The following is a 23,271-nucleotide window of genomic DNA, read 5'->3' on the forward strand; positions in this document are numbered from 1 at the left end:
AAAATCTAGGTTTTTGCCCCTATCTCTGATCGTGTTTATCTTTTATCATCTTAACCAATGTTTATTACATTTATGCATGTGGCACTGATGCATTGTTATTTTTTTATCTCCTACCTAATGTTCCTCAGAATTTTTAGTTTTCACAGGGTTGACAAAAGGGGGGAGGAGTAGAGAGAAAAACTACTTTATTTATATTATAGGTTTATTTATGTTTGAAGAATGTTGGTGTATGCATGCAAGTAAGGTTAAAGCTACATTACTTGACAACATAATTTTATACATTTTATATATTTTGATACCCTATTAAGTGCTATAGCTATTTGTATTGAGACTATTAAGTCTTTAAAGGGGGAATCAAGAGGATTTATATGTTTCATTCATTCATTCTCCCAGGTCGGGTCACGGTGGCAGCAAGCCAAGTAGGGCACTCCAGACGTCCCTCTCCCCAGCAACGCCCTCCAGCTCCTCCTGGGGGATCCCAAGGTGTTCCCAGGCCAGCTTGGACATATAGTACCTCAAATGAGTTTTGGGTCTCCCCCCAGTTTGCCATGCCTGGTAAACCTTCAAAGGAAGGCGCCCAGGAGGCATCCTAATCAGATGCCCGAACCACCTCAACTGGCTTCTTTCGATGCGAAGGAGCAGTGGGTCTACGCCAAGCTCCTCACCTTATCAGCCGAGGAGGCTGAGCCCAGACACCCGACGGAGGAAAATCATTTCAGCCGCTTGTATCTGCGATCTTACCGTTTCGGTCACTAACCAAAGCTCATGACCATAGATGACGGTTGGAACAAAGATTGACTGATAAATTGAGAGCTTTGCCCTCTGGCTCAGCTCTCTCTTCATCACAATGGTCCAATGCAACGTCCGCATTACTACTGATTCTGCACCAATCTGCATGTCAATCTCCCGCTCCATCCAACCCTCACTCATGAACAAGACCCCAAGATACTTAAACTCCTTCACTTGAGGCAACAACTCATCCCCAACCCAGAAGGAGCAAGCCACCATTTTCCGGTTGAGAACCATGGTCTCAGACTTGGAGGTGCTGACTCTCATCCTGGCCATTTCACACTCAGCTGCAAACCGCCCCAATGTGCACTGGAGGTCGCGTTCTGATGAAGCCAACAGAACAACATCATCTGCAAAGAGCAGAGATTCAATTTTGAGGTTCCCAAAATGGACACACTCCTCACTTTGGCTGCGCCTTGAGATCCTGTCCATGAATATCACAAACAGAATTGGAGACAAGGGACAACCTTGGCAGAGTGCGACACCCACCAAAAATGTTTGACTTTGTGCCGAGATTTCGGACACAGCTCTCACTTTGGTTATGTAAGGACCGGATGGCTTGTAGCAACTGCCCCGGTACCCCATACTCCCGCAGAACCCCCCACAGAGTGCCCCGGGGTACATGGTTGCAAGCCTCCTCCAAGTCCACAAAACACATGTAGACTGGCTGGTCAAACTCCCATGCCCCACTCAGCACTTCCGCAAGGGTAAAGAGTTGGTCCGTTGTTCCAAGGCCAGGACGGAATCCAGATTGTTCCTCCTGGATCCGAGATTCGACAATCGGTCAGAGCCTCCTTTCCAGTACTCTAGAGTAGACTTTCCCAGGGGAGGCTGAGCAATGTGATGCGCCGATAATTGGAGCACACCCTTCGGTCCCCTTTTTTAAATATGGGAACCGCCATGCCACAGGTACTGTCCCTGACCTCCATGCAGCACTGAAGAGGGGTGACAGCCCAACAATGTCCACAGCCTTTAGCATCTCAGGGCGAATCTCATCCACACCCGGAACCTTGCCAACTACCTCAGAGATCTCTAGACTCTATCGCCTCCACTGAGGGTGTGTTAGCCAGGTTCAGCAGCTCCTCAAAGTGTCTTTCCACTGCTCGACAACATCCTATCTGGGTCAACAGCCCGCTCCCCGGCTGAACACAGCCTGAGTTAAGTCCTGCTTCCCTTTCCTGAGTTGCCGGATGGTTTAGGTGGTGTTCTGTTGTTTTTTTCAGTCGCAGTCTTTCTCCTTCAGAGAGAAATGATCCAGCTCATAAGCGTGACTGTCGATCGACTATTATGGAGTCACTTTGGAGGTTAGAACTGACAATAATCCTCTAACCTCTAACAAGTCAGCAAAACTGCATACCATTGGTCACCGTTGGCTCAGCATTGTCCACCTACAACTTCAGTTTGCATTGTGTAGACACCCTCATGCCAGTCGTTTCTCGGATGATGAGTGGCAAGAAATTCCAGCCCCTGTGGTGCGAGCTATTTGTCAGGTTGTCCCTCTTATCTAAAGATATTTTTGAGACCTTCAAAAGGTGCTCCTCATGTTCTTCTAGAGCCCTTCCAAAAACAAATCACGTCGTCCAAGTACACTAGTACTTCCAGGAAGTTCATATCTCTGAAACGTGTTGGGTGCACCACAAATACCCTGAGGCATCCGTTCAAATTGGTAAAAGCCTAAAGGACAAATGAATGGAGTTTTCTCCTTATCAGCCTCACTCATCGGACTCTGATAATAACCACTTCAAGTCCAAGACTGTGAACCATTTGCTTCCTGATGAATCACGGGAATATCACTGACTTACAGTAGAATTAGCAAGCAGTTAGCTATGGCAAAACAATCGAACATAAGCCAATTTTTCCTCAAAGACAGAAGCAAGTCCAGTGGTTGCACTAAGTCTACTGATACCCCTCTGTCTGTGCCTGATGAGGACATACCAGAAATCTCAGAAACCGAGGGTCCAGCACCAAAGAAGGCAAGAACCCACTTCAGACCCAAGTGGCAGAAATGTGAAACTGGATGGGGTAGACAAACTGTTTTGGTGCCTTTGTGTTAGCTCAGGGAGGAGAAATTGATTTACGAAAGGGTCAACCAACATGAGGGCATCAGCCCTCACCGAGCACAGCCAGTGCCAAGATCATATATTCACAGTCAACGCAACACAACAACAGACGGCTATAAAAAGTCATATCGACGGCGCCCATGAACAGACCAGAAAGAAGCTGCATTCACAATTAAAAGTTGTGTTTCACATGGCCAAAAATGACATTCCAGGTCACCATTTCAGAGGAATTAATGATTTACTGAAAGCAGTAAGGGCTCCTGATTTCGACAACGGAATCGGCTGGACCAGGAGAGAGTGACGCAGCTTATACACACTGCAAGCTGCAAAGACACTCTAGACACCTTTGATTTTAAGTGGGCAGCAGAGGAGTTTGCCATAATAAAAAAGTCTGCTAACCGTATCATACATAGCCTGGGCTGAGTGTTTTGCTAGTTTGTTTAATATGTATTGTTCATTAAATAGATAAACCGATTTGAGGTTTTTGTCATTATTTCTTCAAACTAAGTGTAGGCAGTTATATTTGCATTTGTAACAAACTGTTTCTGAATGTGTCCGATAAAATAAATTATTTCTGGACATTGGACCAGCAAGGCCTATAAAACTTGAACTTAAAAATTACTTGAATGACTGGGTGGTCATTTTGACCACCACGGTTTTTAAACTCTATAGTCTGTCAAGATAAATACCCAATTTGAGATATGAATATATTCATGCATTACATATGTTAGTATGTCTGTTGACAAACTGACACCAAAATTAACATTTTAACAATTTTTAATACTATTTTAAATGGCCACTGTCCAACGCCTCAGTGGTAGTCATGGTGCATCTGTAACCAGACATGTTGGCAATAATCAAAATCAAGTTTAGACTATTTCTCTGCACTGGAGAATGCTATTTTTTTCTCTAAGACAGAGCAATGAACTTCACAAAGGAAATGATGTGACCAAAACAAGTCATAGAGACATGACGTGCACATTACGAGTGGTCGTTTTAGATAGATCTTATCGTAACTTTTTTTTGTGCAAATGATCTAAAACTCATTTTAATGCATATATATGCCATTTTAGGAGAATTCAGAGAGCAGCAGGTCTGTTTTTTTTTCCCCCACAAGGTTATTAAACGTTGAAAATCCAAAACGGTCATAATGACCGTCTTGGTCGTTCTAGTGGAACAGTTTACAATAGGCAAACTTGTGTCAACACTTGCCTGTTGTAAGTATTAAACTTGTGACCATTCATTTTAAGGGGGGGTCTCTCCAACCATGAGGCCACCTTGGAGTCTAAATGCCTCACAAATGTGCAAAATAAAAAATTGAAATACACACTTCTACACACAGGAACAAATGCATCTCTTCCTCACCTCCTCTTGCTCTAGGGTCGAAGGGGTTCCCTTGGAGCAGTGGCAGAGAAAAGGGCCGTGGCGGTGTGCCCCCCTTCATTCCTGCTCCCCTGCCCTCTGTCCGTACGCATCCTCCTACATTGTTCCCTTTGTATGCCCTGTTCCTATAGCTCCTCCCTTGAGCACCTCGTTCTTTGCTACCCACTGGCTTGGCCAACATGACCTCCACAGGGACCCCGTCGATCAGGGCGCCATTCATGAGGCTCAGGGCTGTGAGGGCATCCTCGCGGCAGCGATAATGGACGAAGGCGTAGTCAGTCAGCTTCTTCAAACGCTCCACTGCACCTGGCTTGAAGTGGGAGAACTCCCGATAAAGGGTCTCCTCACTGGTGTCCAGCATCAGGTTACGTACCTGGAAAGACAGAAAAAGGGAGGAAGAAAGAGAGAGGGAGTAAACAAATGTTTAGGAGCGATACTAGTGTTACTCTTGATCTTGGTTGCTTGCTTACTGGTAGTCCATTGAGTCTGATGATGACATCCCTCCTCATTAACGGTGTGTTCTTTGATGACTGTAGAGTCCAATTCTGGATCCACAAGTTTTATTGCATGTTGGGCATATGAAGTCATAGTTAGTGGGGGCAGGCATGGTTGTATGTCTCCATAGTCTTTTCTGTTGTTTTTTTCACATTCCTCTCCATTTCCAGCTGTTCTATACCTCTGTGGCAGCTCTCCCGCCAGTTGGAACCCTTGATGGCAGCTTGCTCCAGTCTCAGAGTCAATACAACACTTCTTCAGCGATGTTTTTAGCTGGTTTTTGTGTCGCTTCTTCTGACCGCCTGCGGACCGGCCGCCCAGATGAAGCTGTCCATACAGTACTTGACGTGGCAGGCATTCTGATGACATGCTCAAGCCAGCACAGTTGGTGTTCAGTGACCGTGGCTTCTATGCCGTTGCAGTTTGTCCAGGCAAGACTCTCAGCATGAGGAACATGGTCACGCCACGTGATCCCCACTCTTGATCACACACAAACACAAGTTTTGTGACACTTGTGAATGAGGTGGAAATTTGCCAAATGCTGAAAATTTGGCTTGTGCTTGCAAAATGTTGGCTATGACAGCTTACATCTGCTAATCAACAAATTACTTTGGCAGGGGACACACAACATTTTGGAGGTTCTGCTCTAGTAAAAAAAAAAACACTGAATGAGAAAACAATTATCTAGTGAATTTTGGAATACTGCAGGCAAAGAGGCTCCTCTGTACACAGACACAAACGTAGATACACACTTTACACTAGGGTTGGGCATCGTTTCAATTTTAACAATTCCGATTCTGCTTTTCAATTCCGGTTCTTTGAGAGGCGGGATCAAAACAGGTCACATGCTTATTTCACAGAAGAACATTTTATTTTAAAAAAAAAACTTCATACAAGCCATTCTGTTTTAAGACCAGATAATTCATGTGAATGTCTGATTCACAACAACTGTCTTCATACATGAAGATGAAGAAATAAAGACACTGTCACAACCTAGTCCGGACTACCAGTTATTAAACTCCTTAAATTAGAAACAGCTCGTTTAGAAAAATGAGCATACCTGTCTTCTCAGGCTGTATACGCGAGCGTTCACCAACGAAAAAAAACATTTCAGTATTTGCATACAGTTTATAGCAATTCACTCATGTATAAGTTGTTTGCTGTCTCGCTGTTGTGAATAAGACAAACGTTATTAATTTTCACGTACCCAGTTGCGACGAGGCGCTGCTTGCCGTTTGCTCAGGGTTGGCTGAAGAGACCGACCGACTCAGGAGATGGAGCAACGTGTCAAACATGGTACACTGGTTAATTTGTATACCGTGTAGGCGAGGGTGTTTGGCCACATTTGTTGTGCATCCTCCCTTGCACGAAATAATTTTGCCACAGGCGTTGCACTGTGCCAACCGTTCTTTTTCAAGGCAAAATTAAGCCATACTTTCGACCGTCACTTGCTTTAAAGTCCATCATTGCGCACATTTGACTTGCGGAGGCGGAAACTACAGAAGCTGCATGCCACCACGGAAACTGAAACTAACTTTAGCGTGAGAAATGTATTTAGGAACCGATAGGCAGAATCAAAATGTGAATTTCATAACGATTCCTTTGGAATCGGAGTTTTGGAACCAGTTCTCGATGCCCAACCCTACTCGACACACCCTCAAATATGAGCAAATATCTCTCATTCGCGCACACACACAGATTAAATATGGACGCATCCAAGTCTTTCAGAGCAGAAGCCTTGACCTTCACTCGTCCCCTTGTGTAATACGTGCCGCTTTATTTGTCCTACCTGCTAATTATATCGCTCTCTGCCTTTGATTTCTACAACCCTTTTTAATGTTTTAGCTGGTTCCTCTGAAAGGAATAGCCTTTTGAAATATCAACCAATCCGACCTTTGGTTATAATATATAACAAAGACTAGAAGATCAGAGCAGTCATGTTGATGTCTAAAGGTTCTTTTGTAGAGATTTGGACAGTTTGGGTTGTGAAGAATTTTTAGTATGCTGTGAGCTTCCTCATATCCATTTAAATACAAAACATAAATATTAGTTTGACACAGATGTGTCAAACTAATATTGAAGTCTAAATTGTTTCTGATTGTGTTTTGCTTTATTCTTAGGTTGCAATTTAAAAAAAAATGGAATTTGTTCTGACATGATTGATCTTGGTATATCCATCCGCTTATCCTGCTCTCAGGGTCGTGGGGATGCTGCAGCCTATTCCAGCAGTCATTGGGCAGTAGGCGGGTAGACACCCATGCCAGGCCGCCAGGCCATCACAGGGCCCACACACACATTCATACCTAGAGACAATTTAGAATGGCTGATTCACCTGACCTACATGTCTTTGGACTGTGGGAGGAAACCGGAGCCCCCGGAGAAAACCCACGCAGACAACATGCAAACTCCACACAGAAAACGACCCCCAAGGTTGGACTACCCCAGGGCTCGAACCCAGGATCTTCTTGCTGTGTGGCAACTGCGCTTACCACTGCACCACCGTGCCGCCCTTGGTGTGTGTGTATATATATACACACTATATAGCTAGCGTTTTTTCCCGGAAATCATCAATGGTGTAGATAAAAGTGCTCAACAAATGAGCGGAATATATTTTTTTTTTTGTACAAAGATATTGGGACACTCCTCTTAATCATTGAATTCAAGCGTTTCATTCTGACCCATTACCCAGGTGTATAAAATCATGCAGTCTGCATTTACAAACATTTGTGAAAGAATGGGTCGTTCTGAGGAGCTCAGTGAATTCAAGCATGGCACTGTCGTAGGATGCCACCTTTGCAATAAGTCAGTTCGTGAAATTTCTTCCCTGCTAGATATTCCACGATCAACTGTAGGAACAACAGCAACTCAGCCACGAAGTGGCAGGCCACGTAAAGTCACACAGCAGGGTCAACGAGTGCTGAGGCACATAGTGCGTAAAAGTCGCCAATGCTCTGTTGACTCAATAACAGCAGAGTTCCCAACTTCCTCTGGCATTAACATCAGCACAAAAACTGTGCGCCAGGAGCTTCATGGAATGAGTTTCCATGGCCGAGCAGCTACATGCAAGCCTTAGATCACCAAGCGTCGGATGGAGTGGTGTAAAGCACGCTGCCACTGGACTCTAGAGCAGTGGAAACGTGTTCTGTGGAGCGATGAATCGCACTTCTCTGTCTGTCAGTCTGATGGACGAGTCTGGGTTTGGCAGATGGCAGGAGAACGTTACCTGCCTGACTGAATTGTGCCAACTGTTAAGTTTGGTGGCAGAGGCATAATGGTATGGGGTTGTTTTTCAGGGGTTGGGCCCCTTAGTTCCAATGAAGGGAAACCTTAATGCTTCAGCAGACCAAGACATTTTGGACAATTCTATGCTTCCAACTTTGTGGGAACAGTTTGGGGAGGGCCCTTTTCTGTTCCAGCATAACTGCCCCAGTGCACAAAGCAAGGTCCATTAAGACATGGTTGGGTGAGTTTGGTGTGGAAGAACTTGACTGGCCTGCACAGAGCCTTGACCTCAACCCCATCAAACACCTTTGGGATGAACTAGAACGGAGATCGCGAGCCAGGTCTTTTTATCCAACATCAGTGCCTTATCTCACAAATGCTCTTCTGGATCAATGGGCAAACATTTCCCACAGACACACTCCAAAATCTTGCAAAAAGCCTTACCAGAAGAGTGGAAGCTGTTATAGCTGCCTATGGATTTAGAATGGGATGTCATAAAAGCTCCTGTAGGCGTGTGTGTGTATATATAGATAGATATACATTTTTTAATAGCTCAAAGTTGTTAAATGGCAGAACAGGCTTGTTTCGTGCTCAATGTACTCATCAGCTGCCTATATGGTTACAGTAAGTGTCCTTATTTATATAAATAAGGACGCTATAAAAAATATATCTTCGCTCCTGAATTGTTGAGCTTTTTTCTACATCGAAGGTTTCATTCCAACATCCTGTGGAGACACACACACATATATATATATAGCTTTGTTAAAAGAAACACTCCGAGGTAGGGAAAGTGCTCAACAAATAAGGAGCAAAATAATACAGGGTTTTATTTATACGCATGTGTGTGTATAATCCAGTGAGTCAAGTAAATTCTTTGCGACAGTACATGCCGCCGCGAGGCTTGCCCCGGTTCCTGCTCTGCTGCTGTGTCTTGACTTTTGTCTGTTTTATGTCAGAAAAGCATCATGTCTATGGAAATACAACTGTAGTCCTCCTGTACATCAGGAGGACTACATTTGGCAATTTGGGACTATCTGCCAACATTCCAGAGGACATACTGGTTGTAAACAACACTGGATCACCACCCTCGGGAAATACACCTAGTGCAGGAAGACAGAGAACAGGGGTGCTCTCCAGGTTCAGGAGATGGCCCCCACTACCGACACTGATCCTATCCAACGTGCGATCCCTCAAAAATAAAATGGATGAACTTTCATTAACACAAACCGACAGACTGCTCAGCCTTCTGCTTGACAGAGACATGGCTCGATCAATCGGTGATCCCCCCTGGCTTCACTATCTTCAGAACCGACAGGTCAGTCAAACTATCTCACAAGTCAAAAGGCGGAAGCATTTGTCTCATGGTCAATCAGCGCTGGTGTAACAACACAACAATCCTTCGTTGCTACTGCTCTTATATTAAATTCATCAGTTTGAAATGCAGACCATATCTTCCCAGAGAATTCGCTTCAATTGCATTAGCTGGTATTTACATTCCACCACAAGCTAATGCTAACACAGCCATTAGCGAACTCTCGCAACACATTTCCCATGTTGAAAACGCCAACCCTGACACGTCTGTCATCGTGTTAGGTGATTTCAACCATACGAATCTTTCCCTCGAACTACCCAACTATGAGCAACAAGTCACTTGCCATAGCAGAGAAAACAAAACATTGGATCACTGCTACGTCTCAATTTCAAATGCTTACCGTACATTCCCGAGGGCTCCACTGGGGAAGTCGGACCACACTGTGTTACTCCTCATCCCAAAATACAAACAAAAGCTTAAATCCATCAAGAAAACATCCAAATCTGTCAGGTCCTGGTCACTGGATGCCATTGAAATGCTTCGAGGGTGTTTTGAATGCACTAATTGGAATATATTTAGTGCAGTTTGTGACTCACTGACACAGTGACCTCAAATATCAAGTTCTGCAAGGAAATGTGCATCCCTACCAAAACCGTGACATTTTACGGCAATAAAAAACCCTGGTTCTCCAGAGAATTACATCTCCTACATAAAGAAAAGAACTGGGCATACAAAAACGGAAACAGGGATCAGTACAGCGCAGCCAAGTATAAGTTGCATGCTGCCATAAGAAAAGCAAAGTCCAGCTATGCAACAAAACTTGAACAACAATTTTCTTCCAATAACTACAGAACAATATGGAAAAAACTAAAGGAAATGACAGATTACAAAAAAAACGCCCCAGCTCCCCTCTAGATAATGACCATAACCTCCCAGATAAATTAAATAAGTTTTATGCAAGGTTTGAAAAACCTATTCCACCAGCCATCCCCTCCTACTCCTACTCCAATGCTATCCTTCTGCATCCAGGAGAATGAGGTGAGAGCAACATTAGGAAAGCAGCACGGCCAGACAGCATCAGTCCTGCTTTGTTGAGCCACTGTGCAGCACAATTGGCCTCAATATTTTCCACCATATTTAACACCTCGCTAAGTCAATGCACAGTCCCCACAGTGCTTCAAACTCTCTACCATCATTCCTGTGCCAAAGACCTCAAAGATCACCTGCCTCAATGACTTCAGACCAGTTCCCCTAACATCTGTGGCCATGAAAGCATTTGAGCACATCATTTTGTCACACTTGAAATCTTGCATCTCCCCAATGATGGACCCATATCAATTTGCCTATCAAGCCAACCGGTCTATTGAGGATGCAGTTAGCATAGTCCTGCACCACGCCCTGCAACACCTGGAATCACCAAACACCTACGCATGCATCCTGTTCACAGACTTTAGTTCCGCCTTCAACCCACTCAAACTCTTTACCATACTCTTGGATATGAACATTGACCCAGCCATATGTCACTGAATTTGGAGCTTCCTGTGGAACAGGCCATAGAAGGTGAAGGTTAATAACCTAACCTCACACCCTCTTAACCTCAGTACAGCTGCTCCTCAGGGCTGTGTTCTCTCCCCCTGGCTCTTCTCACTTTACACCACCCACGTCACATCCATGGATAGCTCTGTGAAAATAATCAAATATGCAGACGACACAACCATTGTAGGCTTCATCTCCAACAATGATGAAACCCAGTACCGCACTGAAGTAGACCAAGCTGTCATTTGGCGCACAAACAACAATCTTCTGCTTAATACAGCCAAAACCCCAAAACTCATTACTGACGCAAGCCGAATCCTAAAACACCCATACAAATTAATGGAGACCCCATCGCCACCACCGACTCTTTTAAATTCCTTGGAACATACATCAGCAATAACCTGAAATGGAAAATTAATACTGAACACATCATTGCAATAGCTCAACAACGACTTTACTTTCTTAGGCAGCTTAAAAAATACAAGATCAAACAACTGCTCGTTCTGTTTTACTCAGCCATTATCGAGTCCATCATAACATCTTCTATTACAGTATGGTACAGCGGCACAGACCGTCAAACACGGAAGAAAAACTGCAGCGGATTGTCAACAAGGCATCCAAAATCATAGGCAAGCCACTCCCCTCAGTTGAATATCTACATACTAACCGGACTGTAAAGCGAGCAAAGATCTCCGACCCCTCACATCCTGCTCATCACTTCCTCCAGCTCCTTCCCTCAGGGAGGCGCTACAGGTCACTGTCAACTAAGACTAAACGCTTCGCCAAATTTTTTTCCCCTAGCTAGAAGGACTCTGAATTCCTCCCTATAGTCCCCTCCTCACACCATTGGCATAAATACCACCATTCACCTGTTATGCCTGATATGTTTATTTCTGTTATTGTGCAACTGTATTGTTCGTGATAACATGTGGAGTGTCTGTTGTTGTCCATATATTTATTGTGCTGCAGAGTATAAAGTGTACCAAAAACAAATTCCACCGGCCTTGGGCGTGTTGCTAATAAAATAGTCTATCCATCTATAAGCAATCATCAGCTGTCGAAACACTCAATGGTAGGGAAAGTGTGCAACATAATCCAACGAGTCAAGTAAATTCCTTATGAGACAGTACAAGCCTGTTTCATGCCATAAGCAATCATCAGGAGCATATGTGTGTGTGTGTATTTTTTTTTCTTCATCAAAATAACCTGCCATTTTAACAGGGGTTTGTAGACTTTTTATATCCACTCTACAGTTAATGAGCAGCTGTATGGGACATAAATCAAACTTACCTCTCACAAATACTACTGAAAATCAAAACCTCACACACACACTCCTGAAAACCTCTCAGGTTGATTCAGGTTATTCCCATAAATTAAAGGTTATATTTCAGGGAATACATAGCAACTAGCTCTTTCTGCTGTTTATTTCAAAGACAGCAATGATATAGGCATATAGTAGATCGCTAATAATAAATATCTAATACATTAAAAATCGACATATGCTCTCTTATAGAATAAGGTTTATTATGGGTGACCCTATGTCCATAATAGTGCTGCTCTTTCGTAAATAGCTTACATACACCAATCAGCCAAAACCTTAAAACCACTGACAGGGAAGTGAATAACATTATCTCATTACAATGGCACCTGTCAAGAGACGTGTTATATTAGCCAGCAAGTGAACAGTCAGTTCTTGAAGCTGGTGTGTTCGAAGCAGGAAAAATGGGCAAGCATAAGGATCTGAGTGACTTTGACAAAGGCCAAATTGTGATGGCTAGACAACTGGGTCAGAGCATCTCCAAAACAGCAGGTCTTGTGGGGTGTTCCAGGTACGCAGTGGTCAGTACCTACCAAAAGTGGTCCAAGAAAGAACAAATGGTGAACCGACAACAGGGTCATGGTTGTCCAAGGCTCACTGACACCTATGGGGAGTGAAGGCTAGCCTGTCTGGTCCGATCCCACAGAAGAACTACTGTAGCTCAAATTGCTGAAAAAGTTAATACTGGCTATGATAGCCAGGTGTTAGAACACACAATGCATCGCAGCTTGCTGTGTATGGGGCTGCGTAGCCGTAGACCGGTCAGAGTGCCTATGATGACCCCTGTCCACTGCCGAAAACACCTACAATGGGCACGTTTGAATCAAAACTGGACCATGGAGCAATGGAGAAAGGTGGCCTGGTGTGATGAATCACGTTTTCTTTTACATCATGTGGACGCCGGGGTGTGTGTGCATTGTTTGCCTGGGGAAGAGATGGCACCAGGATGCAATATGGGGAGAAGGCAAGCTGGCGCAGGCAGTGTGATGCTCTGGGCAATGTTCTGCTGGGAAACCTTGGGTCCTGGCATTCATGTGGATGATACTTTGACACGACCACCTACCTAAATATTGTTGCAGACCAAGTAAACCCCTTCAGGGTAACAGTAGAAAAGAAGCGTCTGGCCACATGCATCGGAGGAGGCATGCGGTAGTCTGCAACCCTCCCCCAGATTGGCAGAGGGAGTGGAGCAGCAACCGGCACGGCTCGGAAGAGTGGGGCAATTGACCAGAAAAAAAGGGGGAAAAAAATCCAAATAATAAACATTTCAGGAGTGTGTGAGTGGTAGATTTTCAGTGGTAATTGTGAGAGATTTTTAAGTTGAGTATGTGAGGGGATTTCAGAGGTGTATGTGACAGGTTTTATTTTGAGCAGTATATGTGAGAGTATTTCAGTAGTGTATGTGACAGGTGTTATATATGTGAAAAAAATTCCAAGAGTATATGTGAGTATTACAGGACTGTGAGAGTTCCTATTCTCGATGTAATATGCGAGCAGTTTTCAGTTGTGTATGCAAGAGGTAATTTTATGTCCCATTTGTTTCTTTCTGACAAAATATATACTTTTACACATATGCAAAAGCAACAAGATAATGTGAATTTATACATGTAAAACTTCACAGAAATGCATAAACACATGACACAGACCATTGTTAACTTATTGACACAAATGAACAAAAAAACTCACATAGACAACGCTGACATGTTGCATTGTATCGTCATCCACATCTCTCTCAGGCTCTGCCCAATCTACCTGGATGGTCTGCCCCCACAACTGAAAAGTTCCTAGTAGACAGACACAGACAAGACATGAACTAGTCAAGAGAGTAATGGTGGGAGATTACAACTACCAACCTGGCAAAACCTGCTAAATTATCTGTAGCTGGTAGGTCCATCTACTTTGACAGCAGGTCATCAGGAGGATCCTACTCGGTTTTAAATGTCAGATTTGTTAGGAAAAAGAATTAAAGTAAGTTTCCTATCTCACTTTCAGTGTCATGTTTTGATAACTTTAGTTAAAAGGCATGGATTGGATTTCCTTAATTTGGCATGTTCCCAAATTCATACGTTATGTTACATCTCCCTCTACTGGACAGCAATGAGAACTGCCTGGATCTACTACGCAGCCCAAATGAACCAACCCATTCTGTGGTTCATATACTGTAGTGTATTTACACTCTTCACACTAGCACCTGAGTTTATGAGTGAGGGAATGAAGTGGGATAATAACAATCAAATGATAAAGAGGCTGAGAGAGAAATGGAGACGAGGACAAAAAACATGAGACAACCATCAGATGAGAAAACAGATGGGATAGTCGAGACAGAAAACGCTATTGAGAGTCGGAGAGAAAGGAAAGACGGAAAACACTCAGACCAGACAAACGGGGAGATACTTGTAAAAAATAAATTCGAACAGAAAATCAAAGACAATTGGAAAGACTGAAGAAAGTGCAGAATGAAACAATATGAAAGCAAAGGAAAAGACTCAAAAGACAAAGAGACCAACAGCAAGACTGAATTGAAAATGAGACCGACAAACAGACAGATACAGCTAGACCGAAAATGGGCCTACCAGGGATGAGTTTCCTGCGGGCCATGGCTGCAGCTTTGTGAGATTCGTACTCTACAAAGGCAAAGCCTCTATTGCGACTCTTGTCTGTGGCACTGGAGTAGAAGATCACATCAACAACTCCATCCGTCACCTGGTATGTACACGTACACACACACAGAGAGAAATGCTCACAAAGAGACCAAACACCCTCCCAAAGACACGTGCGCGCACACACACACACTCTATTTATGTGTGTCTGTGTTACTTCTTTATCTCCTCTATGATATCCTTCTTGTTCTTGAGTACGTGTGTGTGCCGTTTGTTAGCATGTGTGCATGTTTGAGTGTGTATATCTGTCCAAGTTTACCATCCCGACAGGTGTCTGATTCCTCTGTGTATGTGTGTACCTTCTTCACAGTACACATCTTATTTGTGTTTTATGTGTCATATGCATGAGTGTGTGTGTGTGTCAGTGGAAAATACCATGCTCATTTCTTCCATTATCTCCTCTTTCGACTTGTCCTTTGGAATGGAGCCAATGAAGAGGCGACAGTTGTCCAAACTCACACATACTCCAATTACCTTACCCGGGCGGACTTCATGATTATCAAACAGCTGGATAGCTCTTTGGGCTGCTTCTCTGGAGAGGAGTCCGCAAAGAGGTGTGCCAGAGAAAGACAGAGATACAGAAAGAGACTGTCATTCAACAACCTGATGGTTCTTGCTGTCAGAAGATGAAGTTTTGCAGGCAACATGTGTTTATTTGTGTGAGTGTGTGCATGTATGTGTATGTAAAAGGTGTGTGTGCATTTTGCACAGGGTGATGTGATGCCTACAGTGCAATAGGGAAAGTGCATGCTTGCTTCCTGTCTGCTTTTCTAACCTCTTGCTTACAGCTTGCTGCCTAGCCCTTGTGATGAACAAGGAAGCAGCCCAGTGCGTAAGCCTTCCCAACCAGTACATAGCCTCTCCTTCACCAAGGCCTCCTCGTGGCCACACACGGTAACTGGGCACCTCGCGGCCTCAGGCTAACTTGGCAGGGGATCTTGGCACTGCAGTGGTCCCAAGAGGCTAACCACTGCTCCGCTGCCTTGTGAAGTCTACTGAGACAAAAGCTAAGGGAGCACACCCTGAGAGAAAAGCAAACGTGTTTGGCAGCGCACATCAGGCGGTTCTTTGATAGTCTGGAGTTTCCGGCAGCCTCCTGCAGTCATGATGGGTGACTGGTCGTCCTGGGTATAAGCCCTTGCCACCAGGACCAATCTGTCACGGCAAAGACAGTGCTACTGAGGACTGTGCACCTCCTGTGGCACTCCAAAAGCCTCCTTGCATAGGTGTCCACCTCTGACCATGGTGTACAATATCTGGCCTTATATCCGGTTGAAGTCTGGTGGTGCTGGGGTGTCTGGTGACAGGAGTAGGGTAAAATGGCCTGGGAGCTGCTAGTCAGATTCCTGCACATCAGCGGCATGGGGTATATGGTCGCTAGCAGCTGGGATTGAGTGGCAGATGCTTTCGGCCGACCCCCATGTGACTGAGCAGCCCCATTTAGGGACCACACTGCTCACCCCAATTGGGGAGGGTCCTAGAAAAGGTGGCCTAAAAACTGTCCACTCAACCAACTTTCTGGGTAGGTTACCACACCTACCAGGAATTCCATCCTGCAGTAAAAACAAATGATCCCATTCTAATAGGCAACATGGAATGTTAGTATTCTCCTTGATCATGATGATAACAGACCGCGCTGATTGCTGAGGAACTATGATGCTACAATGTTGGACATCGCTGCTCGCAGTGAAACCAGGCTCCTGGGTGAAGGCTCCCTGAAAGAGGAATGAGGAGGGTACACCTTTTTCTGGAGAGACAGACTATCCCCCTGGCAGACAACATTAGCATGGTGTTAGACTGGCAATCAAGAACAGCAATCTACCCAGCCTCACTGAAACTGAAGAAGTAGCCTAGCTTAGAATGTAAACACGGCGCAAATGTTTTACGTCTGTTACGTTTCACCATCCAGTTGGTTCAGTGGTAGCCGTAAAGAATGTATAGCCCAGTCAAGAATTGAGCTTTAAATTTGATTTAGTTTTCTGCATCTCGATGCATCTAAAAATCGATTCCCCCCCCACCACCCTCAGTAGATACTGTCTTTTAAAAAAGCAAGTGTTCCCAAAACAAATCAAAATTGTCAATAAAGCCCAAATTATGAGCTCTGCAGGCGGACTGGAGCCAAGTGTAGAGACTGAGGATTCCGCTCAAGCGCGCTACTCCATGGGCCGCCGTGGGAATAGCACCAGAAATAAAAACAGATTTTCCAGAAGAAGTTAAAAAGATTGTTAAAATCCTTTTTAGTTAGTTCAGACTGCTGACAAACTGCATCGTCTATCCCCACATGCACCATGACTCGGTTGGTAGAGAATGGTAGCGAGCTAAGCAGACCCGGGAGCTTAGCCAGGATGACAGGGACCGTGGTTCCAGGGAAACAGTGTGTAGCTGCGTTAGAGAAATGGATGTTCCTAATTATAGAATCCCCCATTATTAATGTAATTGGGTAGAAAAGGGGACGAGGAGCTGACAGCTGTGGATTCTCAAAGCTGAAGAGTGCATGATCTGTTTCCTCAGGCTTTGTTAATATGTTAATGTAGTAGTAGATTAAAAAATTAACCAGAAAGCACAAAAAAATTGTAATATCAAATCGCAATATTACAGAATTGTAAATATTTAAGAATCACAATATATATCCTATCTGCAACTTAATAGATATATCGTATTGAGAGGTCTCTACCAATTCCTGTACTTAGCATCTACACCTGATATTTACATTCATTCTTCGCTGCAATGTGTCTAAGTTGTTTTGCAGTCATGCTTGTAGTTGTAGCACATTTTACAGTAAGTCAATGATTGTGGATGAGGGAGAGGAGTAGTGATCGGTGGGTGGTTTTTTGGCAAACTTGGTGAGTCTGAGTAGATAACATTGGAACAAGCCACAATATGCCTGACTATTGGTTGTGGTGATGTGATGATGTTTATTACTCCCTGGGCAGTAAATTCTCACTTTTACCAGCAAACTGTGTAACTGCATTTAAAACTAGCTGATTCTGGGAGAGATTCGATCAAAATGATATCCAGGTTACCTCTAGGGGTGACCTGGCAAGCCAGATCATATTCATTTTACAATGATTGCATTTATACCTTATGCATGTTTCCAATAAGACATCTAGATAAAGATCACATGTTAATGCCATGTGTGGGTGAGGTCTTAAACACTCACATGATCCTCTCTCCCAAAAACAGACAGAAAAAAGAACAGCCAGTGACAGACACTCTCTGGAATCTGAGAATGCTCACACACACACACACACACACACACACACACACACACACACACACACACACACACACACACACACACACACACACACACACACACACACACACACACACACACACACACACACACACACACACACACACACACACACACACACACACACCATCCATTCAAACACAACACATATCCACAGTCTCTAACCTGGTGGTGTACATGACGAAAGCATAGCCTCTGTTCTCTCCACTGAATTCCATCATCAGTCTGAACTCGTAGATTGTGCCGGCCCTTTCAAACAGGGGCACCAGTGCATCTTCATACATGTCTCTGGGAATCTTACCCACAAACACTTCACATCCCTTTGGAGGAGGCTTTCCCACCCAGCCTGGACAAAGACAGCTCAGTCAGTAGAAGTTAAAATCAATCACTTGTAGTTACCTGAGGGCCTAAGCTGTAAAATGGTTGGCAGCCAGTGCCCCTGCACCAAGACAGATGAGCTGGTAACTGGAGGGTCACCAGTTCAGATCTCAGGACTGGCTGGCTAATTCTGGTTATGGCCATTGTACCCTTGGACAGAGTTCTTCATTGGGACTGCCCCTGGCAGGGATGCTATGAGGCCGATGCGGTGTTGCTCCTGTGGTCTGTGGATTAAACCCAGGCCGGCCAGACAGTTTTGATAACCATTGAACCAGGGGTGGGCAATCTTATCCAGAAATGGCCAGTGTGGGTGAAGGTTTTTTTTTTCCCCAACCAAGCAATTACACCCTTGTGTCTCCTAATCAAGTTCCTCAGCAAAGACTCTACTGGTTGATTATTAGGATCAGGTGTGTAATTGCTTGGTTGGAACAAAAACCTTCACCCACACTGGCCCTTTCTGGATAAGATTGCCCACCCCGCACTAAACCAACCTTCTGCCCCATCTCATTCAAGGCTAATACTGTAGCTCCTGAAAGTTTTTCTGTCTATTATAGTCCAATTTTTTTCCTTAATTTGTGTCTTTTGGATCAGATTTTTGAATCTATACTTACTGTACGGCTATACATTTGTGCTGTGGTCATCAAGAATAAAACTAAAAGTGACCAGTCAGGGACAAGACACTTCACTACTCTATCTACACTGTACACCTGAGACAATCATTTTTTTTATGAATGCGTTCTGTATTAAGCATTATCGAATTGATAAAAGGTGGAAAAACTTCTGTATTGTTTTGAAAATTGGCCTTTAGGCTAGTATGAATCTTCACACGTAGGACTGTATAAAAGTTGTGCTTGTCAAACAGTTTCTTTGTACGAATGATCAATCACACAGTGCAAATGTCAGTGACAAAGATTTTCTGCCAACTGTTATGACAGATTTTTGTGAAAGAGCTGAATTTAGTATAGGGGGCTATCTTTTCGCTGAGTGAAGTCATTGCTGGAATCTCATGGAAATAGGAAATTTGTCATTTCAATCAATATTTCCTCAAATGTGACTTGACCCCACTGTGACTTCATACCATTCAGCTTGGCTGAAAATGCAATTATGAGTACATGTATTACACCACCAAAACGTTTTCGGGCAAGTTTTCCTTTTACATAACCTTTCGAGGCATAAAACACACATAAAAAAGGATCAAAATCAATGACTAACCCACAACACGTTCAATGATCAGCAATAAAAAAAATTTTTAAAAATTCAATTACTCAAATACCGATTTGAAAGTCCAGGATCTTTATTTTTCCTCCAATAAAACCAGTGCAGCTGGTTACACTGGCACCTCCTCTGGTCAGTCGGGGCACCTGTTCAGGGCGGAGGGGGAACTGGGGGGAATAGCGTGATCCTCCCACACGCCACATCCCTCTGGCGAAACTCCTCATTGTCAGGTGAAAAGAAGCAGCTAGTGACTCCACATGTATAGGAGGAGACCTGTGGATTCACCTGACCTACATGTCTTTGGACTGTGGGAGGAAACCGGAGCACTCGGAGGAAACCCACACAGACACAGGGAAAACATGCAAACTCCACACAGAACGACCTGGGACAACCCCCAAGGTTGGACTACCCCAGGGCTCGAACCCAGGACCCTCTTGCTGTGAGGCGATCGCGCTAACCACTGCGCCACCGTGCCACCTCCCCCACCCCCATCACATTTACTTTTTATAAATCTTACAAATCCATATACTTTGTTATCCTGTTTTAAGGTTATATCCTCTCACCAAGATGTACGACTAATTCTTTTTTTTAACATGGTGATGCTGGTCACGTGGCTTGGGTCCTTGGCTGTTCTGGTGGCATCTGGACACTGCTTGGCATCCTCCTCATGATATTCTTCATATACTTTATAATTCCATTATAATTCTGTTATCCTACTTCAATGATGTATCCTGTAAATTGTGTAAACACAATATCCATTGCACGTTGTCCGTTTTGGGAGAGAGCTCTCTTCTCTATTGCTCTCCCTAAGGTTTCTTCCTATTTTTTTCTCCCTGTTAAAGGTTTTTTTTTTTTAAAGGGAGTTGTTCCTTATCCGATGCATGGGTCTAAGGGGAGGATGCTGTGTTGCTGTAAAGCCCACTAAGGCAAATTTGTAATAGTGGGCAATACAAATAAAATTGACTTTGACTTGATAAACTGTCAGAATAAAAAATAATATAAACTGGCAATTATACCAGAAATAGGGAGTGGTGGTTATTTTGAGTTTAACGGAAATGGCTTGAGGATATTCAGTCCAAGTCCTGAAGCAGCTGTAAAGATACGAGCAAGTAAATCAATGATTATATTATATCCCTAAATAATGTATTGCCAAGGTGCACTAAATTAACTGATAGAGCTGCCAAATTCAACAGAACAGAATTAGGCTGTTTGTAACAGGCAGCATCCAGTCAAGTCAAGTCACTTTAATTTTATTTGTATAGCCCAATATCACAAATTACAAATTTGCCTCAACCTTCAAAGTGCAAAGATACAAGACAATAATACTGGCCACCATTTTTGACAAGATTCTTAACAGTTCAATGTGTTATTCCCCATAACTGAGGCCAATCTGCTTATACTGCCCATCTTACAGAGAATCCTCCAGTTGCAGCAGCTCCGTCTAGAGACCTCCGTCCCCAGACAGTGCTGCACTCAGACAAGCCAATAATGTGCCAAGAACTCGTTGCTATGTAACACAATAAACATCTGCTTCAAAACATCACACAAACATGGCGCACAGCCGAAGCAATGATCATATTCTTTGACACCACCACCAACATTCAAATTCAACTATGAAACCATGGCAAAAAAACGAAATTGTGAGTAATGCTGTTAATAGGGCATACTATTTTGCTTGTGAATATATACGATCTCTTGGCATATGATGGTGTCCTTCGCGTTGACGTCATGTCACGACACGACAGCCTGCCACAGTGATAATCTATAAGCACCTGTCAAGGTCACGAAGTACCTCAGAAACTGAGGTTACAATCGCAAACTGTCACACACAAGTGAATACTGGACTTTTATATCGTGAATTTAATGTATAGCGTCAACGTTGGAGCAATAAAACGGGAGTTACAATATGTAATCTGTAGTGCCTTCGGGGACATATTTACCACATTGATTATAGATATAACTTTATAAATATAGCCCAATGGCAATAACTACGTATCACGTCTCTTCGTCTGGGAACACCTTATCACAGCTGCCATAGTTAGCCGTCATAACATTATTGATACCGTTACTTGACTTCTATTATGAAAACGTATTAATTACTTAATAAATACATGTAAGGTGTTTTATTCAGTTCTTCTATTTCTAGTTATTTAAGACTGAACTGATTAGCAACAGGTCATCATACACCGAGTCATCCCGAGAGGCAATAAAATATCGCAGCGCTAGCTAGCACTAACGGTTAACGTTAGTAGTAGATCTGAGGTAAATTCAGCAGGTCATAAGGTAATGTTAAGGTCTGACTGTCAATACATATCGAAGTTTAAACTATCCTAGCTAATAGTGGAACATTTGTCATCACTATTTGAGATCAAATGTATAGATTAATATATCTGTAAAAGATCACAAAACGAAGTTTTCATAAGTCAGATAACTTATCAATAACGTCATGACCAACGTTAGTTATGACAGCTGCCATAACGTTACTTAAAGTGCCCCCCCAGACACTTGGGTATAATAGCTATCATTTCCTTAATGATCCATTGATATTACTAGTTAATAACATTGCTATAATAATCAAAAGCTTCAGTATCTACATTTTATAGAAAATACACTTGCTATAATAATCAAACGCTTCAGTATCTACATTTTATAGAAAATACACACCCTTATATAAAATACGTTTAACATCACCTACCTCAATCCAAGCAATCTAATAACCCCTCAGAGGATGTAAGCATCACACTCCTTTTTATAGTGTACACCTTACCTCAAGAGGGGGAGTTGACTGGTAGATCGGTGAAGAACGCTCATAGCAACACTTTCTAGCTATCGTCGATAGCTAGCTAACTAGCATAGCTAGTTGCTAGCCAAGCTTATTGAAAATGCATGACAGCTAACGTTAACCAGCATGCCAATAGATCATAAATATTCACAAGCAAAATAGTATGCCCTATTAACAGCATTACTCACAATTTCTTTTTTTTTTTGTGCCATGGTTTCATAGTTTGAATGTTGGTGGTGGTGTCAAAGAATATGATCATCGCTTTGGCTGTGCGCCATGTTGGTGTGATGTTATGAAAAGCATGTGTTTATTGTGTTAAATAACGAGTTCTCGGCACATCACTGGCTTGTCTGAGCACAGAGTTATCTGGGGACAGAGGTCTCCAGACGGAGCTGCTTCAGCTGGAGTGTATTGATCTTAAGAGGCCAAGGATTTTGCCAACATGGTGGACAACACACACACACACACACACACACACACACACACACACACACACACCTGGCGGTGGTCCACCGTACTTCCTCTGTCCGTTCTCTTGGATCATGCTGTAACCCGTCCTCTCCATCAGCGCGAGCAGCGCTGCCTCACGAGGGCACGCGGATTCATACCTGCTGATGTCACACGTCAACGGGCTAACGCCTAGCTCCCCATCGCCGGCTGTAGAAACATGTTATTAAGCAAGACAGCTTTTAGCGTTAACCGTGAACTCAAACATTAACAAAAAAGGAGCCCTTGTAAGCAACAGTATACACTTGGAGAAATTTGCAAAATGTAGGCGGAGATTTTGCACAAATTCGTGCTACATTATTAGCTAACATTCCAGCGAGACCGTCATTTGACTAAAGGTTATTGCTTCGAAGTCAAC

General features: G+C 43.5%; 1 protein-coding gene across 1 annotated transcript in view; it reads right to left on the reverse strand.

Moving 5' to 3' along the window:
* Positions 1-23,013, reverse strand: part of rbm46 (RNA binding motif protein 46) — a 75,956-nt gene extending 52,943 nt beyond the window's left edge. The window contains exons 1-6 of the mRNA XM_056300153.1: positions 22,905-23,013; positions 18,197-18,377; positions 15,151-15,307; positions 14,689-14,818; positions 13,802-13,899; positions 4,215-4,605 (exon numbers count right to left, since the gene is read on the reverse strand). Coding sequence (XP_056156128.1) covers positions 4,215-4,605; positions 13,802-13,899; positions 14,689-14,818; positions 15,151-15,307; positions 18,197-18,377; positions 22,905-22,971 — 1,024 coding nt within the window. The 5' untranslated portion in view covers positions 22,972-23,013. The remainder of the gene's footprint in view (positions 1-4,214; positions 4,606-13,801; positions 13,900-14,688; positions 14,819-15,150; positions 15,308-18,196; positions 18,378-22,904) is intronic.
* Positions 23,014-23,271: the final 258 nt, after the last annotated feature.

This window comes from Lampris incognitus, chromosome 20 (assembly GCF_029633865.1).
Source record: "Lampris incognitus isolate fLamInc1 chromosome 20, fLamInc1.hap2, whole genome shotgun sequence".
In the NCBI taxonomy this organism is placed as follows: domain Eukaryota; kingdom Metazoa; phylum Chordata; class Actinopteri; order Lampriformes; family Lampridae; genus Lampris; species Lampris incognitus.